The 23993-nt window shown below is 46.4% G+C and overlaps 1 protein-coding gene across 1 annotated transcript; it reads right to left on the bottom strand.

The window, feature by feature from the left end:
- Nucleotides 1–9442: 9442 nt before the first annotated feature.
- Nucleotides 9443–17812, bottom strand: LOC120989801 (olfactory receptor 6N1-like). Its single transcript, XM_040418132.1, has 2 exons — nucleotides 17615–17812; nucleotides 9443–10369 (listed from the first exon to the last, which is right to left on the bottom strand). The coding sequence occupies exons 1-2, from the start codon at nucleotides 17810–17812 to the stop codon at nucleotides 9443–9445; spliced, it is 1125 nt and encodes a 374-aa protein (XP_040274066.1).
- Between the last annotated feature and the right edge of the window lie 6181 nt (nucleotides 17813–23993).

Raw genomic sequence — 23993 nt, 5'->3', positions numbered from 1 at the left:
GAAATTGGTCAGAGTTGTTGATACACGGCCATTTGCTCTTCCCTTACTGTTCGGCTTGCGCATATTAGATGGTATATATTCTTGCAAATACGTCACACCGTTTTTTTAAGAGTATGCACAAATAAATTACAGTCATTGTCACAGATATTTGGGATGTGGAAACGTTATACAGGAGATGTACCGCATGTAATGACGCTGCTGTCAACACCGGCTAAGAAAAAATTACGTCAATGTCACAGATATTTGGGATGAGGAAACGTTATACAGGAGATGTAGCGCAGGTAATGTCACTGTTCGCAGCGTCTACGGAAAAAGTACACTGGATGTCACAGATATTTTTGGGATGCACAAACGTTATACAGGAGATTTAGCGCAGGTAATGTCACTGTCTGCAGCGGACACGCACACTATTTAGCGCAGGTTGCGCTAAAAATATATATCGCTGCCAGATACAACAATAATCCATAAAATGACTTTGGGGTCTCTAATCACATGCAATTTAGTGCAGGTTGCTCTAAAAATACAGTAACTTTTGGGTCTCTAACACCAAACCTGCCTAACAAAAAAATAAAATTCAATTCCCTACACTATCTGTCCCTTCTACAGCACAGCTCTCCCTGACTAAGACTGAGCCGAACCACGCATTACAGTAAGTGGCAGTACTTACCTGCACGTTTATTGGCTGCGTAGAAGCTAACAAACGTGCGGGGAGGAGACTCGAGCATTGCGCTCGAACACACGCGGTATTCGGCCGAACACCGAGATGTGCCGAGCATCGCGATGCTCAAGCAAAACTAGTGTTCGGCCGAGCATGCTCGCTCAACACTATTAATGAGCTAAATTACCCCTAGTTCTATGATCACACTCCCTGTAAATATAGACACAGTCTAAGGGGAAGCACTAGCCAAAAGCACCATCTCGGCCAAAGCGCCATATTACCTAAGCGCTTGGCAGTTAATCATGGCAGTTGTACAGAGCTGGAGACGGAGATGCTATGTGTACTACTCACACAAAGTTACACACACCTCAGGTATGCTACAATATTGTTTCACCCAGGTTCTTGCTGCACTTCTCATCACTATGGCTGTCTACCTTCAAAAACAACCACACTTTCCACCCTTTGTCCCTTCTCTCCACATCGGTCCCTTCCTCCTTCCCTCGGCCTTGTTCAGTTCCCATACACTTTATGTCCTCATACATTACACTGACCCATCTTCCTCCACGGTGCAGCATAAAAAACACCAATATAAATCTTTCAACCACTTGCTGTCTCTTTCTGTTCTCCTGCTACTAGCTGCAGGGGATATTTCCCCGAACCCTGGCCCTCCCTCTGTTGCTAACTTCTCCTCTGCCACACACAGAAACCCCAAAAATCTTATTAATGTTCACTGCACATCCTCTCCAGTCTCTTTTAGCTGCGCACTCTGGAACGCACGGTCAGTTTGTAATAAACTACCCACAATCCACGACTTCTTCCTCTCACAGTCTGTGAACTTGCTGGTCCTTACAGAAACCTGGTTTCAACCCTCTGACACTGCTTTCCCTGCTGCCCTATCCTGTGGTGGACTTCACTTCTCCCATACACCCAGACCTGATGACAGGCATGGTGGTAAAGTAGGCATATTACTTTCTCCACATTTCAGGTGATTCCCCTTGTACCCTCTCTTACATTCCACTCTTTTAAAATCCATACTATTAGATTCTTCCATCCATTCCCCCTGAGAGTTGCAGTTGTCTATCGCCCCCCAGGCTCACCCCACCAATTTATGGATCACTTTGGTGCTTGGCTTCCTCACTTCCTATCTTCTGAATCACCAACTCTTATTATGGGTGATTTTAAATATCCCCATTATGATGATACTATCTCCCTATCAGCCGCTCACTTTATTTCTATAACCAACTCTCTTGACCTATCACAACTTACATCTCTAGTAGGGTTGAGCGAACTTTAGGATTTTTGGACCCCGGACCCAAACATTTCCGTAAGAGTTCGGGTTCGGTGTTCGGCGCTTTCTTGGCACTTTTTGAAAGGCTGCACAGCAGCCAATCAACAAGCGGTTAACTGTCTGACCTAGGCCTAGACATAGTAATACATGTACACACTTGAGAGTTCTTGAAATTAGTTTTGGGTCTGTATAGATTCCGTATTGGGTCTGTATAAATGGCCTGCAAATAGGTATATACCACTCTAAGGTCTCAAAGGAATCATATTTTTTCTCTACTTTCTCTATTTTATTTTTTCAAAAATTTAAAATCCCCTCCCCCATTTATGCTTTTTCATATTTCAAAGCTTCAGAAAATTGTCCCATATTGGGGTTGTCTCCTGTTGACTGCAAGCTCTTATGGGCAGGATCCTCTCCTGTACAGTGAAATATCTCATGGGTATAAAGTGTGTTCCTATATAATAGGCAGGGACTAAGGTTGAGCGAACCCGAACTTTAAAGTGCGGGTTCGTACCGAACTTTAGGATTTTTAGACCCCGGACCCGAACATTTCCGTAAAAGTTCGGGTTCGGTGTTCGGCGCCTTCTTGGCGCTTTTTGAAAGGCTGCACAGCCGCCAATTAACAAGCAGATAACTGTCTGACCTTAGAAGCCATCACAGCCATGCCTACTAATGGCATGGCTGTGATTGGCCAGAGCAGCATGTGACCCAGCCTCTATATAAGCTTGAGTCACGTAGCGCTGCACGTCACTCTGCTGTTACAAGTGTAGGGAGAGGATGCTGCTGGACTTGTGATTTCAGGGAGAGAATAGGAGAGAATCTAACTCAGCGATCTACAGACAAATAGTTGTGTGGGTGCACCAAAAAAAAAAAAAACTTTTATAATTCTGTTAGGTGGGTGGCGGCAGCGGGCATTTTATGCAAGCTCAGTGTACCAGCACTGCATCTGAGCTTTTGGGACATCACCATTTTTTTGGGCAAACTACAACTTCTGGATTAGTCAGTGTGCAATTTAAGCTAGAAATACACCCATAATTTTCTGGGGTTTGAAAAACACACTTTTTTTTGGTCAAAAAACAGTATTTTCCTGATCAGCAAGTGTTAAATTCAAGTTTAATATATACAGCTTTCATATTCTGTTACCAAAAAACTCTTTTTGGGCAATCTACAACATCTGGATTAGTCAGTGTGCAATTTAAGGTAGAAATACACCCATCATTTTCTGGGGTTTAAAAAGCACACTTTTTTGACAAAAAACACTATTTTTAGGCCTTGCAGCATCAGCACGTGTGAAATTACAGGCTTATATACTGCTGTCAAATTCAGTTGTTAAACAAACACTCGTTTGGGCCAAAAAAAAATTAGTTGCCAGCCTTTCATGCAGATGTCATTTTGAGATACACCATTAATACATTTGGGTTACATTCAGAGATTTTAAATACCGCCATTTGGTGCACCAATATTGAATTCAGCCCTACACTGGTTCAGACCGTGTGAGATACCCCCTCTACATACATGGGTTTCATTCAGGCATTTGAAATACAGCCTTTTTAAATACAGCCATTTTGGGCAAAGAAATATTTACTTCAGGCCTACACAGGTTCAGGCCCTCTGAGATACCACCCTCTACATACAGGGGTTTGATTCAGGGATTTAAAATACAGCCATTTGAAATACAGCCATTTTGGGCAAAAAAATCTTTAATTGAGGCCTAGTCTGGTTTAGGCCGTGTGAGATACACCCTTTACATGCTGTCGTTCTATTCTACTATTAATTAAACACCCATTTTGGGTTCTTAAACACCCATTTTTAGGACCATTGCAGCACGTCTCGGATGATGACTGCTGGGGTTTTCGAAAGTGTGCAGACCGACAAGGAAGGCAGGGGTGAAGACTGGGTGGAAGATGATGTGGAGGACGATGAGGTCCTCGACCCCACATGGAATCAAGGTCATGTGAGTGACCTATGTAGTTCGGAGGAAGAGGCGGTGGTCGCACAGAGCCACCAGCACAGCAGAAGAGGGAGCAGGGTGCAAAAGCAGAGCCGCCGTCCTCTAGACAGTACGCCTGCTACTGCCCACCGCAGCAAAGGGACCGAGCACACCAAAGCCAGCTCCAAGGAGTTACCTGGCGTGGAAGTTCTTCAGACAATGTGCCGACGACAAGACACGAGTGATTTGCACGCTGTGCAATCAGAGCCTGAAGCGAGGCATAAACGTTCTCAACCTGAGCACAACCTGCATGACCAGGAGTTTAAATGCAAAGCACGAGCTGCAGTGGAGTAGACACCTCAAAAACCAAGAAAGGTCTCTGGCTCCTCCTGCTTCCTCTTCACTTCACTACCAATGACTGGGCCTTCATGCGAGAGCTGTGTTCCTTGTTGCGCTGTTTTGAGTACTCCCCCAACATGGCCAGTGCCGATAACGCCGTTCTCAGCGTTACTATCCCACTTTTTTGCCTCCTTGAAAAAACGCTCCTGGCGATGATGGAAGAGGATGTGTGCAGCGTCCCACTACGTGTGTGTGGGCACTGCTTAAAAGCACTTGTTGCACTATGAAAAGCACTAGGTTGTAATGTATAACTTTGCATTTGTGTATCTGCAAAATCCCTGTTAACAGGCCTATTAGGTGTTATTTATACATCCCACCACTAGATGGGGATAAAGTTCAGGTTCTATATATATACCTAGGTCAGGCCTAGTGGTGGAGATGAGAGGAGATGATGATCAGGATAGCTAGGAAAATGTAGTTCAGAAGAGAGCAGATCTGAGGAGGTCAGATCAAATTAGTGGGAGGAAAGATAAAGTGAAGACTTCGCAACACAGATTAGTGAGTGGAGCCAACTTCGCTAGTAGGTAATACTCAGATGTGAGGCGCAGAAGAGTGTTTTCCTTCTGTTGCCGAACTGTAGACTTGCATCCCTGACCAGTAGGAGAAGAGTTTGCCTCCCTGGAAAAGAAACAAGCATTCCTAGGAATTCATCGGTGATAAGAGCCATTATTGAGGGCCACAGACACCTTTGCATGGTGGAGGTTTTATAGCTTCAGGCAGCCACACCAAACTTCTAAGAGACAGTTGAGTTTTCCTGTCTAAAATATTCAGCTTGTAGGGAAAGACAAGGAATAGGATCCAGCACATCTAAAGGAACCAGGTACACCTAACCCACTGCTCCAAAACCAAGAAATCTAAACAGCCTAAAACAGTGGATTTGCAGAAATAACTCTGTACCATCTAGAGACTGCATAATTGTACTGCTGCAACCAAAAGACATCCAAAGTGGTTGTACCACCATTAACAGTACTGGCGTCACAACAAAAACCATAAAGGGACTCAGCTGCAACAAGCACCCTAAGCACTCTTAACATCAAGGGCACCTCAACCACCATCTTAGCTGATGCTTCCTACCACAGAGTGTGCCCTGGAGGATTTCCTGCTCTCCACCTTAACACTGTGCTGCCAGCCCAGGGAGGCTATCTGCTAACCGTGAGTAAACTGATGAACTGTGTGTTATATTATTTGGCCCCTCATCGGTCCACCGTGCACCTCACGTGTTGCCCCTGCGACTGGCTGGCTGCATGTGGCACAGGAGGAGGAGAAAGAGGGATCATTTTGTAGAGTTTCCGGCCAGTCATTCCCAAGTGGCTCTGAGGGGTGGGTTCCTGCACCCACAAACCCAAGGTACACAATTGTCCAGCCAGGGCACAGTTCTGGAGGATGAGGAGGTGGAGGATGATTAGGAGGAGATGGAGGAGGAGGAACCATGTCACAGCAGGGTGGCACCCAAACCAGCTCATGGCCATCACTGGTGCGTGGATGGGGGGATACAGGGGACACCGACGATACACCTCCCACAGAGGACAGCTTTTCCTTGCCTCTGGGCAGCCTGGCACACATGAATGATTACATATTGCAGTGTCTCTGCAATGACCGCCGAGTTGCCCACATTCTAACTTGTGCTGATTACTGGGTGGCCATACTGCTGGATCCCCGTTACAAGGACAATGTACCATCCTTAATTCCGTCACTGGAGAGTGATCGTAAGATGCACGAGTACAAGCGCACGCTGGTAGACATTCCCACCTGACAGCGGGGGCACATTGGAAGCACAAGGCGAAGGCAGAGGACGAGGAAGAGGTCGCCAACGCAGCTGGGGCACCGCCAGCACCTCAGAAGGCAGGGTTAGCATGGCCAAAATGTGGAAAAGCATTGTCAGCACGCTACAACAACCAGCACCACCAGCTGATATGGAACGTCTTAGCAGGAGGCAGCATTTCACCAACATGGTGGAGCAGTATATGCGCACACGCCTACATGTACTGAATGACGGGTCTGCCCCTTTCAACTTCTAGGTCTCCAAATTGGGCATATGGCCTGAGCTTGCCCTTTAAGCCTTGGAGGTGCTGGCCTGCCCTGCAGCCAGTGTATTATCTGAACGTGTGTTTTGCACGGCAGGAGTCGTCATCACAGACAAGCGCAGCCGCCTGTCCAGAGCCAATGTGGACAAGCTCACGTTCATTAAAATGAACCAGGCATGGATCCCTCAGGACTTGTCCGTACCTTGTGCAAAATAGACATGTATACCGGCACTAACCAGCCATTGTTATACAGCAGCGCAATTGCTCATGTTTGTATTTTGGATATTTCACACTCTTTTGGAGTGTACCTTAATTTTAAAAAATTAAATTAAAACCAAAAACCTGTGTTGGCTATCTTGTCCTTCTCACCACCGCTTCCACCTACTCCACTACGTCCACCGCCTCCTCAAACTCCTACTCCATATGGAACTCCACCTCAAATATCCATTTTTTTTTTTGTACGTGCTTTATTTTATATCATTTCACTACATTGTCATTAACATTTTCTGGTGAAATTAACCAATTTTTGGGTGTATAGTACCACTGCTATACCTAGTAGACAGGTTAAAAAAACTAATAAAAAATAGTCATTAACATTTTCGGGTGAAATTCACCAATTTTTGGGTGTATAGTACCACTGCTATACCTAGTAGACAGGTTAAAAAAACAAATAAAAAATAGTCATTAACATTTTCGGGTGAAATTCACCAATTTTTGGGTGCATAGTACCACTGCTATACCTAGTAGACAGGTTAAACAATAAAACAATTTGTCTGTTACATTTTATGGTGAAATTCACCAATTTTTAGGTGTGATGTACCACTGCTATACCTAGAATGCCGTTTAAAAAAAAATATAATAATTGTCAGTTACAAACCGGATTCCAAAAAAGTTGGGACACTAAACAAATTGTGAATAAAAACTGAATGCAATGATTTGGAGATGGCAAATGTCAATATTTTATTTGTAATAGAACGTAGATGACAGATCAAACGTTTAATCCGAGTAAATGTATCATTTTAAAGGAAAAATACATTGATTCCAATTTTCACGGTGTCAACAAATCCCAAAAAAGTTGGGACAAGTAGCAATAAGAGGCTGGAAAAAGTAAATTTGAGCATAACGAAGAGCTGGAAGACCAATTAACACTAATTAGGTCAATTGGCAACATGATTGGGTATAAAAAGAGCTTCTCAGAGTGGCAGTGTCTCTCGGAAGCCAAGATGGGTAGAGGATCACCAATTCCCACAATGTTGCGCAGAAAGATAGTGGAGCAATATCAGAAAGGTGTTACCCAGCGAAACATTGCAAAGACTTTGCATCTATCATCATCAACTGTGCATAACATCATCCAAATATTCAGAGAATCTGGAACAATCTCTGTGCGTAATGTTGTGGAAATTTTATTATGCAGACATTTTACTTTAGGATGTGTGTGTGTTTTTATAGTTTGTCATCTGTCTCCCTGTGTCTGATTTAGCCAGGGAGCGCTCTAGCAGAGGCCACTTTGGTTGAATCGGGACCAGTGGCAAAACCGTCAGTATGAAAACCTTCTCATTGGCTTGGAGACATATCTGCCTTTAAGACATGCATATCTGCCTTGTCGGTATACTAGTACCGTATACTGACAATAGCCGTAGCAATGCCTCACAGATCATTTCAAACCTATGGGAACCAGTAGAATGATCTTTATTAGACACTGATCACCTTTGAGCAGTATTGAATGAGGTCCATGCTGACAGTGATGGGGGGTGGGCGGCCACCTGGCTGATCGGACAATGGACATGACTCATCCTTCCTTATACAGGGATGGGGCGTGTGCATTGTCTGCCTAGCCACATTGATTGCCCCGCCCTGTCCTTTGACATCACTTCCTGCATGTTATAACTTCCTGTATCCTTGTCTTGGGCCAGCCCCTTTTAGACCTTTTGTTAGTAAATAAAAGGTGAGCAGACTGGGGAGCGCGGGGGGAGTCTCTCAGAATTTTCAACCAAGATGGTAACAGATGTGTCTCTCTCTGACTGGGGCTGAGAGAAGAGGGACTTACCTTTTTCCTTACACAAACTTTGATGCGAGCTGATTGCAACTATTAATATTTACCACAACAGTAAGGGTCAAGGCCGTAAAACCATACTGGATGCCTATTCCCCAAGTAAACCTCTCCCCCACCAACTAGTGTTGATCACAAATATTTGAATCGCAAATTTTTATTGCGAATATCGGCACAAGAATTTACAAAGATGTACAATACAGCTCTATATATTCGTAATAACGAATATTCTAGATTTTTTTTCATCAGTATCCTCCCTTCTTGCTTGTGGGCCAATGAGAAGGCTGCAATATCTTTGTCAGAGCTTAGCAACATCCCTAGCAACCAATAAGAAAGTTGCCTAACCCTTACTATATAAGAAACTCCCAGCAGCCATTTTCTGCTGTTTTTTGCATGTGTGAGAGAGTGAGTAGTGACATTGCTGAGCTCTATGCTTTGCTGAATCATTTACATTAGATAGTTAGTTACCGTAGCATATATATATAGAATACAGATAGTTAGTGGGAGATAGTCAGTGTAGGTTAGATAGTGATATAGTGTAGCGGTTCCAGTGCAGGGTGTTAGGTAGTGTGATAGGACTTACTGTTTCCCTGCTGTCCATACATACAGCTACAGACATAGTGCTGTGATGTCACCACAATACTTAGTGCACCAATCAGTAATATCTACAAAGACCTTATAAAATGTGAAGTTGCATGTATTGCGAATATTCACCCAAAAATGTGCGAAATATTGCGAATTCGAATATTGCACCTGCCGCTCATCAATACCACCAACTCCTCTGGCCTGAACTCGATCCTCTAACAGTCCAAAACCCAAAGCAGATCGGCCTTCACCACTGCTTTCAGTTCAATAATGGCTTGAATACTACTTATCACAACTACCTTATGTGTCACCCCCAGTTAGACATAGATTGTAAGCTCTTGCGAGAAGGGCTCTGACTCCTAGTGTTTCAGTTGTATATTAGCCAGTTACTTTTGTTCTGTACATGAACCCTATAAAGTGCTGCGGAATATGGTGGCACTAAATAAATATTATTATTATTCCACCATTTTGATATTTGCTGTGGCTATGCATGGACACCCACATTTGCTTCTCACCTTCTAGACTTATGGATTATGTCATATGCAGCTCTTTTTATATCTTTATTTCTCAAGCTATATATTATGGGGTTCATCATAGGGGTAAATACAGTGTAAATCAAGGAGAGGATTTTACTAATAGTCAAGGTTTTCCCTTTACTCGGGACAACATACACACTGAACAGAGACCAATAAAATATGGAGACCACAGTGAGATGGGAGCTACAGGTGAAGAAGGCTTTCTGTCTTCCAGTACTGGATGGGATCCTTATAATAGCAAGAACAATATTAACATATGAATAAATGATTATTGCGGTCGGTATGAAAACAGATGGTATGCTAAGTAAGAAGATTTCTGTCTGGACAATAAAGGTGTCTGAACATGAAACATCTAGCAAAGGTAGTAGATCACAGAAGAAATGGTCAATAATATTTGGTCCACAAAATGTCAGCATCGATATTGTTATAACTTCAGTAAAAGCCATAGATAAACCAAGTAACATTGTGATGATGGCCAACTTTACACAACAAACACTTGTCATAACAGAGGTGTAATGAAGGGGTTTACAGATGGCCACATACCTGTCATATGACATCACTGTGAGGAGGAGACATTCAAATACTTCTGCGGCACAGAAAAAATTAAACTGAGTGAGACAACCTATAATGGTCATGGCCCCCCCATTATTCAGTAGGATGTGGAGCATGTTGGGGACAACATCAGTGGCTAGCAAGATGTCACCGATGGACAGTTGTGAGATGAAGAAGTACATTGGAGTGTGGAGGATCTTGCTGGTGGACACCAGGGTGATTATCAGGAGGTTCCCATATATTGCCCCAATGTAAACCACCAGGAGAAGACAGAACAAGAAAATTCTTAAACTTTTACTAACTTGGAATCCTAAAAGTAAAAACTCACTGAATGCAGTCAGATTGTTCTCCTGTATTTAGAGCACAAAATAAAACAACTTAAAGCACAAAATAATGATCACAAGTAAAATTATAGAAAATAACTAAATTTAAATAATTCTGGACCAACAAGCCATAATTGTGGTGCTTGACTTGAAACCCTCTTCGTCACTTTACGATTAACAACGAAAGCCTAGCCACATCCATACTGAAAGCTGTGTTATATACATTTTATCAAGTAGGGAGTGTATTATATTGTACTGAGGGTTTATAAAATAGCACATACAAATTATATTGATGGACTGTTTTTAGGATAGGAGTAGGACATTAGCTTTTGATAAGTAGAGTCCAACCTCTGACCAGCATCAGGATGGGACCACAATGCATTCATACATTGATTACACAGACACAGGTGAGCGTCCTGTGGACAGATTTGACTGTTGCTGTATCTTAGTATGATTCAAGGACCGGGCACAGACACATTAAAGGGGATGTCTTATTGCCACTCCAACGTTGGTGGCCTATATCTAGGAAGTCCTATAGAAATGAATAAAGAGTGTTCCGCGCAAGCATTGCCAGCACTCTATTTACTCCATTAGTCGGACATGTGCGGTGCGCTCTTGTTCACTTTGATCACTTTGTTCTAGAGATAGGTGAGGGTCCTCTCTAACATATCCTAGCAATAAAGAAATGATTTGTCTCATTAGTCAGACTTATTAACCTGTGAGGTACAGATTAAAAACACCCACCTGCCGTATAACTTACAAAACCGGACATCGAGCCCTGGCTCTGTCAATCTACTGCCTGGGCTGCTGCTGAAGCTCAAATTCAGCTTTGCTGGGAGCTACTGCACATGCGCTCTTACCCATAATTGCAGCCGTATGCACTCAGTAGTTACTCCCGAAGGCGATTTTGAGCTCTGGCAGTGCCGCAGACAGGGTATTCACAGGACCAGGGCTAGATGTCCATTCTTGTCAATCATATAGCAGGTGGGCACTTCTTCAACTGTGGGGGATAGTCTTGTTCCGCTCTACTCTAGGTGATCTACAGTTGCAAGAATAAGTATGGAATGATATGGATTTCTGCACAAGTTGATCATAAAATGTGATAAAATGTAAACCCTTGGATTTAATACCTGGTTGAACCTCCTTTGGCAGCAATAACTTCAGCCAAACATTTCCTGTAGTTGCAGATCAGACGTGCACAACAGTCAGGAGTAATTCTTGACCATTCCTCTTTACAGAACTGTTTCAGTTCAGCAATATTCTTGGGATGTCTGGTGTGAATCGCTTTCTTGAGGTCATGCCACAGCATCTCAATCGGGTTGAGGTCAGGACTGGGCCACTCCAGAAGTCGTATTTTCTTCTGTTCAAGCCATTTTGTGGTTGATTTACTTCTATGTTTTGGGTTATTGTCGTGTTGCAACATCCATCTTTTGTTGAGCTTCAGCTGGTGGACAGATGGCCTTAAGTTCTCCTGCAAAATGTCTTGATAAACTTGGGAATTAATTTTTCCTTCAATGATAGCAATCCGTCCAGGCCCTGATGCAGCAAAGCAGCCCCAAACCATGATGCCCCCACCACCATACTTCACAGTTGGGATGAGGTTTTGATGTTGGTGTGCTGTTACTGCTGAACCTCTTTTTCTCCACACATAGTGTTGTTTGTTTCTTCCAAACAACTCAACTTTGGTTTCATCTGTCCACAGAATATTTTGCCAGTACTGCTGTGGAACATCCAGGTGCTCTTGTGCAAACTGTATACGTGCAGCAATGTTTTTTTTTCGGACAGCAGTGGCTTCCTCTGTGGTATCCTCCCATGAAATCCATTCTTGTTTAGTGTTTTACGTATTGTAGATTCGCTAACAGGGATGTTAGCATATGCCAGAGACTTTTGTAAGTCTTTAGCTGACACTCTAGGATTCTTCTTCACCTCATTGAGCAGTCTGTGCTGTGCTCTTGCAGTCATCTTTACAGGATGGCCACTCCTAGATAGAGTAGCAGCAGTGCTGAACTTTCTCCATTTATAGACAATTTGTCTTACCATGGACTGATGAACAGCAAGGCTTTTGGAGATACTTTTATAACCCTTTCCAGCTTTATGCAAGTCAACAATTCTTAATCCTAGGTCTTCTGAGAGCTCTTTTGTGCGAGGCATCATTCACATCAGGCAATGATTCTTGTGAAAAGCAAACCCAGAACTGGTGTGTGTTTGTTATAGGGCAGGGCAGCTGTAACCAACACCTCTAATCTCATCTCATTGATTGGACTCCAGTTGACTGACACCTCACTCCAATTAGCTCTTGGAGATGTCAATAGTCTAGGGGTTCACATACTTTTTCCACCTGCACTGTGAATGTTTACATGGTGTGTTCAATAAAAACATAGTAACATTTAATTCTTTGTGTGTTATTAGTTCAAGCAGAATGTGATTGTCTATTGTTGTGACTTAGATGAAGATCAGATCACATTTTATGACCAATTTGTGCAGAAATCCATATAGTTCCAAAGGGTTCACATACTTTTTCTTGCAACTGTATATACAGATACAGGAGAGATAAATATGACGATGAGTTGTGTTTGAACTGTACTACTTTTTTTGTACTTACTGTAGTGCTAGTCTGATATAGTACCATGCTGTTAGGATTTTTCACTCTTTTGCTTCTCATAAGGTTTGGGATAAGTCCTACACTTTCGGCATACACAGATAAAACCTAAATTATAAAATAAGAATAATTATATTCCACCTTTCATTGGAGCCTATACATTTTCTGAAATTAGTCACTGGGCACAATGTGAAAATGCTAACTTACAATTGTCCTTCATTGGCGTCTTCATGCAATTTTGCATCTAAAGTAACATGTTTTGTTAAAAAAATACCAAAAAATCATATTTGTGGCAAAAATTCTGAGCCAAGCAGAAAGGTTAAGATGTACAGAATCCAGTCATGTCCCTTATGTCTACAGTAAGTCTACCGGCTATGGACAACTGAAATCATCAACCTAAGAGAAGAAACATGTCTGTGATCCAAGTCATGGCACAATACAAGTATGGGAAGTTGTTAGCATGAAGAAGTATTTCTCCACCATGGAGTCGTTGGCAGGCTGCAGAAGGGGTAGATAACAGTAACACATATTGACATGTTGATTTTTCTTGTTCCTCGTGTCTTACCCCTCTATGTTCGAGATTTGCAATTTCTGGATCTAGGGGAATACTTCATTTGCGTCTATATTTGCACACTTGGCAGATTCATTGCAGAAATTTCAGTGACTGTTCTACAGAGTACATCTAGGAAACAGAGAAATTTCTGCCCTGGACCTGACAAGTATGAACAAATGTCCTTATAGTAGCGAGATGCAGAAGCCTGAAGTAAGCTGAAGAAACTTGTAGATATATCTCCTTCATACATCGTGTCCTCATCTTTTGTATATGCTCTAGAAATGAGAACGGAATCACAATAGCAATGTAATATCCCCAGTACTCACAGCTGGTAAGGGCATGCTCCTGCAGAAAACAATGAATACAATAAAAAAGGAACATTCCTCTAAATCTTTGGTCGAATTAATCTCAGCTTTGTTCACAGAAAAATTCTGGAGGTTTCTAGTTTCTATAACAGACAATGTGTTCAGTTTGCATGCATAATGTTTGACAATCCAGCCCTTGACATGTCATATAATATGAGCAGTCCGATGACTGGCTGTATATACAGTATATATATACTGTACACAGCATGATGACAGAGCTGTATAGTATTGCTATGGGATTTATTTGAGCCGTTCCCTTTTGTGTCTCTTGGGTTCTATACTATTGTGTAATATAAACTGAAAGTGTATTAAAAGAGTATTCTAATATGTTCCTATCAATAGATGTAAATAAAAAGCACAGAGTAAACATGTTTAATAGTGTTGAGCATGAATATTCTAAAAGCAAATTTTTATCTCTAATATCGCAAATTTGAGAATTCACAAATATTTCAAATATAGTGCTATATATTCGCTATATCGAATATTCATCATTTCTTAACATCTGAAAACATGATTCCGCCTTGCTTCTTGCTTGTGGGCCGATGAGCAGTGATGGCCAGTTCGCAGTGTTCGCCAGCAAACACATGCGTGCTGCCATCTTGACTCACAAGTCCGGCGATGCACAGGTAAGCCCTTAGCTGTGCCTGTGCCGCGAGCTGGTCTGAAATCAAATGCAGTCACCGGGAGCAGGCAGTTCCGAGAACAGCCTGATGAAGGCCCCCGGCGGCTGTTCTCGGAACTGCCTGTTCCCGGTGACCGCATTTGTTTCAGACCGGCTCCCGGCACAGGTAAGGGCTTACCTGTGCATCGCCGGACTTGTGAGTCAAGATGGCAGCCCGCATGTGTTCGCTGGCGAACACTACGAACTGGCCATCACTGCCAATGTGTCATTGGCCTACAAGCAACTTAAGCAGGGAGGAATCAAGACTTCAGATGGAAAAAAATTACGAATATTCTAAAAAATGAATATATAGCACTAAATTCTATAGTGCTATATATTCATTTTTTACCCACGCCTGTATTGATCGCTCAATATTCACATATTACGCGATCATTACCTTGCCGATTTTCGAGTAAAAAAAAAAGAATGTAGAATATAACGAATATTCAAATTCGCGAATATTCAACGAATATTCGACTAAATATTTGCAAAATATTACAAATTCGAATATGACCCCTGCCGCTCATCACTAGTGTTTAACCTTACTGCATCCTCTTACAATTTATTTTCTATGACATCTTCCCCATATGTCTTTCAATGTAAGTAGAGATGATATAATTGATTCTGTTGCACATTTCCCAAAATCTTTGGTTTCTAGCAAATCAGAAGTTTTGGGGATTCGTCCAACTCAATTCAGTGGTCTTGCCCATAATGCTGTGCAGTAAGCCTCAGTCAATGGTGAGGGACTATTACAGTGACGTCCATGGATCTGTTATAGGCACTATAGAAGATTATCACCAGGATCTGCCATGCTTTCCTGAGCTTGTAGATTGGAGGGATAGCACGTCTGCTGGAGGGAAGAGATGTTAAATTGTCATTGCACTCTAAAAACCTTTGACATGTAATATCGACATTTCAAAGGTATTGATCGGCGAGGGTCTGAGTGTTGATATCCCTGCCGATCAATAGAACAGGGATGGAGAAGTTCTCATGTAGCACGCTCGCTCTGCTCACTGCATGAGATGGAAGTGAGACAGACTCAACAGAAATTCTGAGGGCCTGTCTCCATTCTCCTGCAGCAAGGAGAGAGCGTGTTCTGTATGGGAGCGCTTCTCTCTCCTTGTTCTAGTGATCATTGTTTTACAGAAAGAGTTTTAGAAACAGGAGTTAATGTGTCATATTGTGGAACTTATTCAGGCGGCCTCAGGGAGGCTGGTAGTGGCCGTCATGTGTCAGTCTCCTTATGCTAGTGTTCAGTATTTAAAGCTATAGTACTCAATGCATTGTTGATGGAAGTCAGCCCAATCTTCATCACATAAGTCACAATCACAGACAGACAGGTTGTCTCAGGGAGTCTTGCAACCATGATGTTATTTAAAATTGCAAGCAACATTTAAAGCTATGCAACCCAACCTTTCAAAGTTTAGTGAAGAAATTAGTGGATCACAGACTAGTGTGCCTGACATATGGGTGTCACCGTTATTAACGGTATACGGTAGTGGATTCACTCTGTCCAATTGACCATATTTTATTATAAATATCTCAAAATGTATTTTAAAAAGTTCAGTTGTTCACAGACTACAATGTATGACATATTTACCGACTGAACATTATAGTTTAAATTTTACTTTAAATATTCAGTATATACACAGAGTAGTGTGGCTGACATATTGTTGTTTGTGGTAGGGGCTGAGGTGTACGTCAGCTTGGAGTTGGGGGGGGGGAGCCTACCACCCTCCAAGATCTATATGGCTGAACTGTGCCCGGAGCCAGAACGGGGTAGGCCTGAATATGTGGGCCACCCAAGAGAGTGGAATGGAAGAAAGAAGTGTCGGGAGGGTGGGGCCTGAAGCGACCGTCCTGGAGGTGAGGTTGCGTGGGAGTATATAGCTGGCAGCCCCGCCCACAAATTCAGGCCGTAACCAGCCTTAATACTTGTGGTAGGGGCTGAGGTGTACGTCAGCTTGGAGTTGGAGGGGGAGCCAACCACCCTCCAAGATCTATATGGCTGAACTGTGCCCGGAGCCAGAGCGGAGTAGGCCTGAATATGTGGGCAAGAAGATTACCAGCGCGTTAGGAGTGAAAAATGTTTATTGAACGAACGGGACAACTTACAAAGCCAATGAACCAAAAGCCCTGGCAATCTCGACCTGCGGGTTGGGTATATACCTGGCAAAGCATGAAGATCGCCAGCGCCCCATCTTGCGAATAACATGCGCGGGAACCCGGTGTTTAGAGGCCGAGGAGGCGGCTCCTATGCGGAAGGAATGCCCTGAAATCGTATCTGGGTTATGCCCTAGCCCTGCCGCTAATGCGCGAACGTGGGACACAAACTGGGACGCGGTGAGGGGCCTGCCCTGGAGGAAAAGTAGCGGATCCTCCGGTGCGAGAGGAAGGAGAAACTTGGCAAGGGCCCCCAGTACCTTGACGGGGCACCAGGAGTTTGATGTGGGAAAGAACCTAATCTCGACGGGAAGACCTGATTGACTAGTCTTGGAAGAAGGGAGAAATAAGGAAAACTGGTCACCTTGACGAACGAGATGGCGTTTAAGGAGGGAGGAGCGTGTCAAGGCACTAGAAGTAAATTCCCCTGGTCTTAGGAAACCATAAAACCCGAGATATATTGCAGCCTTGATGACAAGGCTTGCTGGGTGCCCAAAGGGGGAACCGTCTAGGGCTAGAGACAGACCTCGAAATAACTCCCCAGAAACTGTCTGTCTCCGCGCCACTGGGCTTGGACTGTTTTTTTGTATGCCCCTAAGGGTTGCCTTCACAGCCTGGTTGGCTAAGATTGATTGGCAGGAGGGATCGGCAAGCAGTCTGTAGTGCTGTACCCCCGCTAGATACCCCTTGATGGAGTTGTAAGTGAGGTGCAGGTGGAGATGGCAGTGGGCGATGAGTGCCATGACAAAGGTCACATTGTCCTGGCCGTTCTGCGGGTGGCTGAGCCTGAAGCGCCGGAACGCCTCGTAGCCCGTGAGATAGTTCCTGGCGGTGTTCTTAGCTAAGGATCCTTGGACCAACTTCTTTGCGGATGCCACCAGCTGTACTAGTCCATGGTCAGGAGGTTGAGGGGGGGAACGGGCGTGCCCACCGGATCTGCGTCTGGCATTGCCTGGAAGAAGATGGTGTAGTTAAAACGGGACAAGGCGTCCGCCACCACATTCTCAGCCCCCGCGATGTGGGAAGGGAATATATGAAAGTTGTGCCGTAGAGAAAGCCAAACCAACCTGCGGAGGAGGGACATGATCCTTGTTGATTTGGCCCTGCCTTTGGAGAGAACCTCTACCATGATTAGGCTATCCGTAATGAAAGCTACGGGTTTGTTGGCCCAGAGGGGGCCCCAGACCTGGGCAGCCGCCACCAGCGGGTATAGTTCCAGGAGAGGGGAAGATTTGAGGGACTCGCCATCGAGGGAGAATTCCGCCGGCCAATTGCCAACCAGCCAGTGTGGGTGAAAAATGGCCGCAAACCTGCGAGAGGTGGCTGCGTCGGACTGGATCCTCGGGGAAAAGGCATCCAAGGAGGGCACAAAAAGGGAAATGCCGTTCCAGGAAGTCAGGAAGGAGTGCCACATGAGGAGATCCGCAACCGCTTGGTTGTCAAGATGGACGATGGAATCCTGGTCCTGTGCCGAGGGGAGAAGAGAGAGGAGCCTAGACACGAAGGATCTCCCCTGGGGCAGGATCCGGGAGGCAAAATTAAGGGAACCCAGGAGAGACTGCAACTCCAGCTTGGTAACCCGGGAGGAAGCCGCGGTGGAGACTGAGACTGCAGACCTGATCCTGGATAATTTCGCCTCCGGCAGACTTGCCTCCATGGAGACGGAATCCAACACGATGCCCAGGAAGGTGACCCGTGTGCTAGGGCCCTCGGTCTTGGAAGTAGCGACTGGAACCTGGAGACTGGAAAACAGCTGGAGGAGGACGTCCAGCCCGGAGGCTTCACCCCGGGGGTATTGGACGATTAAGTAGTCGTCGAGATAGTGAATGACCATATTCAGACCCCCGTGGTGACCCAAGATCCAGTGCAGGGCGCCCGCGAACTGGTCAAATAACCAAGGGCTGCTCTTGGAGCCAAAGGTGAGTCTATTGGCAAAATAATACTTATGATCTCACTTGATGCCATATAATCCCCAGAGATGAGGTGCAATAGGAAGCAGCTTAAAGGCGTCCGCTATATCTGCTTTAGCAAGTAGGGCCCCTCTTCCTGACTGCAAAATGAATTTGATCGCTTCCCCTATGGTGGAATAGGACATGGTGAACTCTTCTGACGGAATCAGAGAATTCAAGCTGGGTATGGAGGACATATGGGGCGCAGACAGGTCGTAAATTAACCTTTTTTAATTTGAAGATTGCTTGGAGACTAACCCAATCGGGCTAATCCTCCAGGTATCAAATGGGATTGAGTCGAATGGGCCCAGCAGGAACCCTTTCTGGACCTCCGCCAACAACAGACTGTCGACTGCACCCGGATCGTGCATGGCCGACTGCAGGTTTTTCCCCTCCCAGGACTCAAGAGGGAGGGCAATCAACCCAGTGTGAAAACCCCTCCTGAATCCTGAAAGGAGGAACTGGACCAAATGCTGATCGGGGTGTTCCTGTAAGAGGACAGCCAACAATTCGATGTTGATGTCGGCTAGTCACGGCTTTGAGGATTTTTTAGGACAGGAAGAACGGGGGTGAGCCCTAAAGCACAGGGAGCAGACGTGTAAGGCTCTGCAGCTACCGAAACCGCACCCTCCTGCATTAAAATTGTTACACACCTGGCTCTGCCCAAGGAACACGATGGGCCTGCCCAACTTGTCCACCGACGGCTGTCTTCTTTGGCCAGAAGGACCCGGAAGGGCCCGGTCAAGACCCGGAGTGGCCAACAAGGGGCACCAGTCGGCCGTGTGCGAGATGGACTGGCATGTCGTGCAGGTGGGAGCTCTCAGCCCGGCGAAATGTCGGAAAAAGAGCTCCATATCTAAGATAGCCCAGTTGGTAACAAACTGAAACTGGACTAAGGCTGCCGCAGCCTTGGCGGAAAATGAACGATGATAATCGTAGAAGTTGTAGCCGCCATATTTGTATCCCAGATCCGTCAGACGGTAAAGATACGTATCCAGTTCCTCCCGCCTGAGCGGATGGGCTGAGCAGACCACATCGCGATAAAGGCTAAATGCCAGCACAAACTCCAGAATAGAAAGCTTTCTATTCAGGCGGGCATCTTTGGCCCTGAGTAGTACTGCAACCTCCCCACAATTGATGACTCTAGCTGACGTCCTTCCCAGCTAAAATGTCCTTCTTGATAGCCTCAGGGACAAAGTCGGCTGGGGCCAAAACAGGACCAGCGCTGAGCGTACCCAACACTGGCTCTTGGGAGGTCGAGGGAACGATCGCCGTGATTGCGGACGGGGGATCCTCTGGGCCACGTGACTCTAGCTCTGCGACTCTGGATTGGACGTCCGCCAAAGAACCGACGAGGCCGCTGATGGTGGCTTGCAGCTGGTTCAGCGACAGCTGGATGGATGAGAGGGAGGACTGCGAATTGCCGCTCCCTGACTCTGTCCTCAGGAGGCGATAGAGCTCCGCCTTTCGAGCCGAAGCTGGATGGGGAATACCCTTCTTATTCAACTCAGCGATGAGTTTAGGGACAGTCCAACGCCTGAGTGATGGGCTACCAGCGTGCCCTGAAACTGATGAGCCGGGACCCGAGAAGGAGTCCTCAATATCAGACGGTTGGGACATCTTGAACCTGTTAAAGAAAAGTCAAAAACAAACAGAAGAAAAAGGAAAAAAAAATTAAAAATTTAATAAAACAAAGGACCGGCATGAAATGAGGAGAGAGGCGTGAAGGAAACGTGATCCTACCTGAATCGCGCAGAACTGGAACTTGCTACAGGAGGGTACTGGAGAGAGTACAGGGAAAAATTACCTGTGGACATAAGCAAAGATAGGCACGAATAAACACCGCTCTAGGAGAGTCGACGAGAGAAGGAAGAAGAGAAAAGGAGGACCAAGGCAGGGAGCAAAGATGGGAGAGGACAATGAATAAGAGAGAGGAACCAAGGCCGATAATACGGAGTGCTGGGAAAAGGCCGAAAAGTGCAGAGGCCGAGGGCGGGGGCGGGTGAACAGGCGACAAGAGGAACTGAACGCCTCTGGTACCAGCTGGAAGGACCTGGGTGAGTCGGGTGAAAATTCTAGGATGGGAACGTGCCATGACCCAAGCGACGCTGGGAAAAGGAAGGCGAGGAAAAGGACCTGGCGATCCAGGTGGAAGCTGACCGGAACGGATGCCTGTGCAAAGCAGGAAGGAAATTGACCCTGGCAGCAGGAGTCAACTGAAGAGGCGTCTGACTAGGTGGACCTGACGTGCTCAGGAGGGCCTATAAGGAACGTGAATGGGTGAATCAAGGACGACAGGGACAGAGCGAGCCTGGGCGATCCAGGACGACAGGGACAGAGCAAGCCTGGGCGATCCAGGACGACAGAGACAGAGCGGGCCTGGGCGATCCAGGACGACAGAGACAGAGCGGGCCTGGGCGATTCAGGACGACAGAGACAGAGAGGGCCTGGGCGATCCAGGACGACAGAGACAGAGCGGGCCTGGGCGATCCAGGACGACAGAGACAGAGCGGGCCTGGGCGATCCAGGACGACAGAGACAGAGCGGGCCTGGGCGATCCAGGATGACAGAGACAGAGCGGGCCTGGGCGATCCAGGACGACAGAGACAGAGCGGGCCTGGGCGATCCAGGACGACAGAGACAGAGCGGGCCTGGGCGATCCAGGACGACAGAGACAGAGCGAGCCTGGGCGATCCAGGACGACAGAGACAGGGCGAGCCTGGGCGATCCAGGACGACAGAGACAGAGCGAGCCTGGGTGAACCATGAAGACAGCGACAAAGCGAGCCTGAGCGAACCAGGAAGACTGCAATGACACGAGCCTGGGCGATCCAGGATGACAGACAAAATGAGCCTGGGCGATCCAGGAAGATAGCGACAAAGCGAGCCTGGGCGGTCCAGGTTGACTACCTATGGCGTGTGAGAGCAAAACGACACTGTGGAAATAGTAAAATAACATATGCGAGATACCTGAGGAACCCAGGAACTTGATGAGCAGCTACCTGGCTGAACGGGAAGTCTGGATAAGCTGATACCGCAGTCCTGTTCATATTGGGGAAAAACTTATCAGCACCCAGGTATGACAACGAGTTCATAAAGAAAACCCTGAGCCCGACATGGCACATGACAACTGGAAAGAGTTATGCCGCCCTCCTCCACACACGCACCAGGCCGGAAAAGCCGGCAGAGCCACACGCCTGTGCACAAAGGGGCGGCACGGCAGCCATGCCAGGGACCCGAGCACGGAGGACAGCACCACGCCACCAAGCCATGTGATGTGCCCAGAAGGGTGGCAGAAGTGGAGCCGACCACGCGTGCACGGGAGGCGACATCACACCACCGCGCCACAAATGAGCGCACAGGAGGGCGGCAAGGGATGCGGAGGTGCATACGTGCACAGGAGGGCGGCACAACAAGTGTCATGGACATGGCAGTTGGAGTATCGCATGGGGATAACAATGTGGAACATGTCTACATGTTGATAGGGAACCATATTATATTCGTAGAACCTGCTGGTGAACACTAACTGAAACAAAGGCAGAAGAGCAGGGCGTGCGGCCCCTTTTTTTTTTTTTTTGGATAACATTCTCCAGCTCTGCTAAACCGCTGAGGACCTTGAGGCGCAGGGGGAGCCCAGCGGAACAGTCCGCCCCCACCTGAAGTGCAGCGGACGCCGGTCCCGCCGAACCCTGCTGCGGACAAAACAGACCTGTAAAGACTAACTCATCTTCTCAGTCAGTGTCAGACTGGGGTGCCTAGGGCCCACTAGTAAAATATATTTTGGGGGTCCACCCATGGATACGTTCAAATTTGACCTGCTCACACAGCAGCAAGATGCTACCTGATGGTTGAATATGGGGGTCCCTGCAGCAACTTTCAGAAGGTAGGTCCTGGGGAAAAGAGAATACTGGCAGCTTTCCTCTATACCTAGAAGCTCTGATCGTGTCTATAATAATAAACTGGGGAGTTTCTTCCAGGTTTTTTATAGGAACACAGGCTGGTTGAGGTGCTGTATATTGAATATATGTATGTAGTGCAGTAAGTCTAATGTGTAATGTGCCACTTGTGCAGGGGGCGTAAAAGACTAGGGGCCCACCTTGCTCAGGGGCCCACCGGGGTATCCACCTGTACCCCTGTGGGCAGGGCCGGCTCCAGGTTCATGTGGGCCCTTGGGCGATAAATCCCAGTGGGCCCCCATGAGGCATTTTTTTACATTGACATGTCCCCCTGTGGCTCCTACACGGTATAATGACCCCCAGTGGCCCCTATACAGTATAATGACTACTAGTGGCCCTTCCACAGTATAATGACTACTAGTGGCCCTTCACACAGTATAATGAACCCCCAATCCCCCCCCCCCCCCCTGTATAATGACCACCTGTGGCCCTGCATTCAAAATAATAACCCCCAGTCGCCCCCATTTAGAATAATGACCCCCAGTAGCCCCCACACTGGGGGAATACTGTATGGAGGGGGCTCTGGGGGTATTTATACTGAATGGAGGGTCAATGGTGATCATTATACTAAATGGGGGACACTGGGGGTCATTATACTATGTAAAGGGCCCTCACAGTATAATGACCCCACAGTGACCCTCCATTCAGAATAATGACCCCCAGTCGCCCCCACACTGGAGGTTATACTGTATGGAGGGGGCACGAGGGGTTATTATATTTAATGGGGGCTCTGGTGGTCATTATGCTAAATGGAGGGTCAATGGGGATCATTATATTAAATGGGGGGCACTGGGAGTCATTATACTGTGTAAGGGGCCCTCACAGTGTGATGAATGACCCCCCAGTGGCCCCCTCACATACCTATCATTGCAGGGGAGCCGGTGGTCCTGTCATTCACTAACCGCAGCTCCCTGCGCTCCTTCTCTCCTCCGCTGCAGCAGTGAGCCAGGCCTGGAGGAGAGAAGGAGATGTGCAGTGATGGAGCTAGAACTGACTGGGCCCCACAGCGAAATTTAGTACGGGCGTGTCCTGAGTCTCTGCAGCTCAGAGGGCCCACCAGAGGGGTACTGCATATGTGAAATGACAGCAGTGAGAGCTCCCATCTGTATTGATGGAAGTGCTCATAGCAGCTCAGTGGGCCCCCCCAGGAGCATTGGGCCCCGGCACTTGCCCGGGGATGCCGGGTTATGACGCCGGCCCTGCCTGTGGGCCAGTCTGAGCCTGTTCTCAGTCATAGAAGGATGATGTATATGTTAGCTCTGAGTCTGACACTGTGCCAGTATTCAGCACATTCCTTCTGCTCATCCTCCATAACAATCAAATTGAGGCCCTTTAGTAGCATTTATTTTTGTCATCTCAGTCTTCACTGCCCCTCACTAGAGATGTCCCGAACTATTCGCCGGCGA

The sequence above is a fragment of the Bufo bufo genome, chromosome 1, assembly GCF_905171765.1.
Source record: "Bufo bufo chromosome 1, aBufBuf1.1, whole genome shotgun sequence".
Lineage (NCBI taxonomy): Eukaryota > Metazoa > Chordata > Amphibia > Anura > Bufonidae > Bufo > Bufo bufo.
The sequence above is the reverse complement of the archived record's forward strand: the minus strand, read 5'-3'. Positions and strand labels throughout refer to the sequence as shown.

What these genes read in the sequence shown, in the direction of transcription:
- LOC120989801 (XM_040418132.1), bottom strand. Translation starts at nt 17,812, where the DNA reads ATGGTAGAGGTTCTCTCCAAAGGCAGGGCCAAATCAACAAGGATCATG. An exon ending in CAATGCCAGACGCAGATCCG is followed by an intron (nt 10,370 to 17,614) that starts GTGGGCACGCCC and finishes CTCTAAATACAG; the next exon opens with GAGAACAATCTGACTGCATT.